General features: G+C 36.9%; 1 protein-coding gene across 2 annotated transcripts in view; it reads left to right on the forward strand.

Moving 5' to 3' along the window:
* Positions 1 to 2,382, forward strand: part of LOC106804622 (heterogeneous nuclear ribonucleoprotein U-like protein 1) — a 38,418-nt gene that overhangs the window by 11,240 nt on the left and 24,796 nt on the right. For both annotated transcript variants that reach the window (XM_014805887.1, XM_014805888.1), the window contains exon 2: positions 631 to 909. In XM_014805887.1, the coding sequence (XP_014661373.1) occupies positions 774 to 909 (136 nt within the window). In that variant the 5' untranslated portion in view covers positions 631 to 773. The remainder of the gene's footprint in view (positions 1 to 630; positions 910 to 2,382) is intronic.

Here is a 2,382-nt window from a genome sequence, read left to right on the forward strand (position 1 = left end):
TTGCTGATTTAGGGAGCATGTCGGTTGCTATGACAACAAAAATGAAATTTTTAATGTTTTATACATTTTTATATGAACCTATTGACCTCTCTGATATGACTTACGCAAAAACTTTCGTTTAAAAATGAATTGTTATTCGTTTATAATTTGACATTTGAGCATTGTAAGCTATTCGGCAGTCATCAGGCAATTTCAGATGACGTCATTTGATCACGTGATTTCGGCAAGAAAGCTACTCATAGAAGCTTGCTATCATGGATTATAATAAACTTCAGTTATTGCAGATTCCAAAAAGTCATGATAGCACTGGTCCCTCCATATGGTACAAAAAACCCTATTTTTGAGGTCTTGGCCCATGGACTAAATGTTTTATTCTCAGCTAACCAACGAAGTGATCGAATCACCGATACGTATTACCCGTGGTGCTTTGCGCCACGCACAGCCAACCCCAAATAATTATTATGCAATAACTATTTAAATATAAATAATATATATATATATAATACTATAATTGAGTTATATATAGATCAGAGCACAAGTGTATACAGGCAAAGGGATAATTAATGGATATTGTGAAATTCGCAAATCGCGACAACACGTCTCCGCAACAATACGCCATCTGGTGAGAAGCGTGTACGCCGACATTTTGTATATTCAATTTTCATGCGTTTTAGTTTTACTTGAGAATTATATAAGCGATTCCTTATTGCATTTAATATTTGCAGCTATTCTGGAGTACGCATCGTGTTCAGTACACTTTATAGATTGCAATCATGAGTGACTTGCAACCTAAGAAAATGAAAGTGGCTGAGTTGAGGGTTGAGTTGCAGTCGCGTGGTTTAGACACGAAAGGAACAAAGGCTGTTTTAGTAAAAAGATTGGAGAAATTCCTTGGTTCTTCTGCAGCTGGTGAGTTATACGTATTTTAGTATATTAATTGTAAAATTGGCACAGGAGATTTATACGGTGTAACCAATGTAAACAAACTGGTTGTAATGTAAATACTAAATCCGAAATGGAATCGGTAGGCCTAAATTAGTAAATAGTAAACATTTCATGACCGGTTGTTACCGGGGTACGGGTACTACTACAGTACCGGTGTCACCACAGGCACTTGGAGCGTTTCAATCAAATATAAAGCTAAATAAGTACGAAATCTATTTACTACCAAAGTCTTAATGTTTCTATAAGTACCGGTACCGGTACCGTACTCTCTTTCACCTAGTATTATTGCCGACAATTTTCTGCAAATACCGGGTATCGTCCAAATGCTCATCTGCAACAAACGCTGGCTACCGCCATGGTAGCTCTAGTACTATAGTCCGCGTACAGTTGCCGCTGGGCTATAGCATCAACAATTACGAGTGCTCGGGACCAACTTACTTCAGCCAGTCAGCAGGAACTATGTATTTCCGCACGTGGAGGGGTGGGCGGGTTGTGTTGGTTGTGGACAAAAACATTGTTGTTATCAAGTAACAAATTAATAATAGTAATTTGTTCATCTTTCATGACAAAACTAATATTACAATCTTTACACCGTCGTTGTAATCAAACTGTAGTCGTTAGTTTTAAAACATTTTTAAAAATATTTCTAATGGTGATTGAACCATGAAACTTTTTATGTAGCGCAATTATAACCTAAATTAGCTGAAAATAACCCTAGAACCTAGAGTCTACTGTTCCTTTAAAACCTTTGTACAAATGCTGACGGGGGGGGGGAGGGGGCAAATGCCCCCCTTGGCGCCGCCACTGCTTCTAGTTCTACTGTTGTAAACCATCTATATAATCTACAACTAATATATATACACATAAATACAATCAAGAGCTAATAATACATCTATTATTAGCTCTTGATACAATAGAAGTAGATAATAGGGAATTTCCCTACAACTACAAGTATTCTTCCCAAGTATTCAAGTATACAAGTATATTCAAGTATTCAAGTATACTTCCCAAGTATACAAGTATTCTTCCCTCTACAAGTATTCTACATTTATTTCCCTATCAGTATATCTACTTCTGATAGTGATACTGATACAATTAGTCCATGGGCCAGACATGCTCAAATGTACCATTCAGAGGGACCAGCCGGAAGTGGTATAGATTTGAAGCTTAGCCTAGGGTGATTACAAAAAGTCATGATAGCAATCCCGAAAGAGTAGCTTTCTTGTATATTTTTAGCTCGGAAATATCGTATATATAGTCAATTTGACGTTCTTATGTATTCAATACCCAACCTAGAAATATTCTTTCCTATGATGTTTTTTTTGCTGATTTGTACTCATATGGGGTCCTAAAACAAATTCAGCTTGGTTGCCCAAATGGCAACTTTGGGCAACTAGTAATTTGCACAAATCCAAAATGGCCGCTGGACTCCATCTT

The sequence above is a fragment of the Priapulus caudatus genome, unplaced genomic scaffold (genome assembly GCF_000485595.1).
Source record: "Priapulus caudatus unplaced genomic scaffold, Priapulus_caudatus-5.0.1 Scaffold81, whole genome shotgun sequence".
Classification (NCBI taxonomy): Eukaryota; Metazoa; Priapulida; class Priapulimorpha; order Priapulimorphida; family Priapulidae; genus Priapulus; species Priapulus caudatus.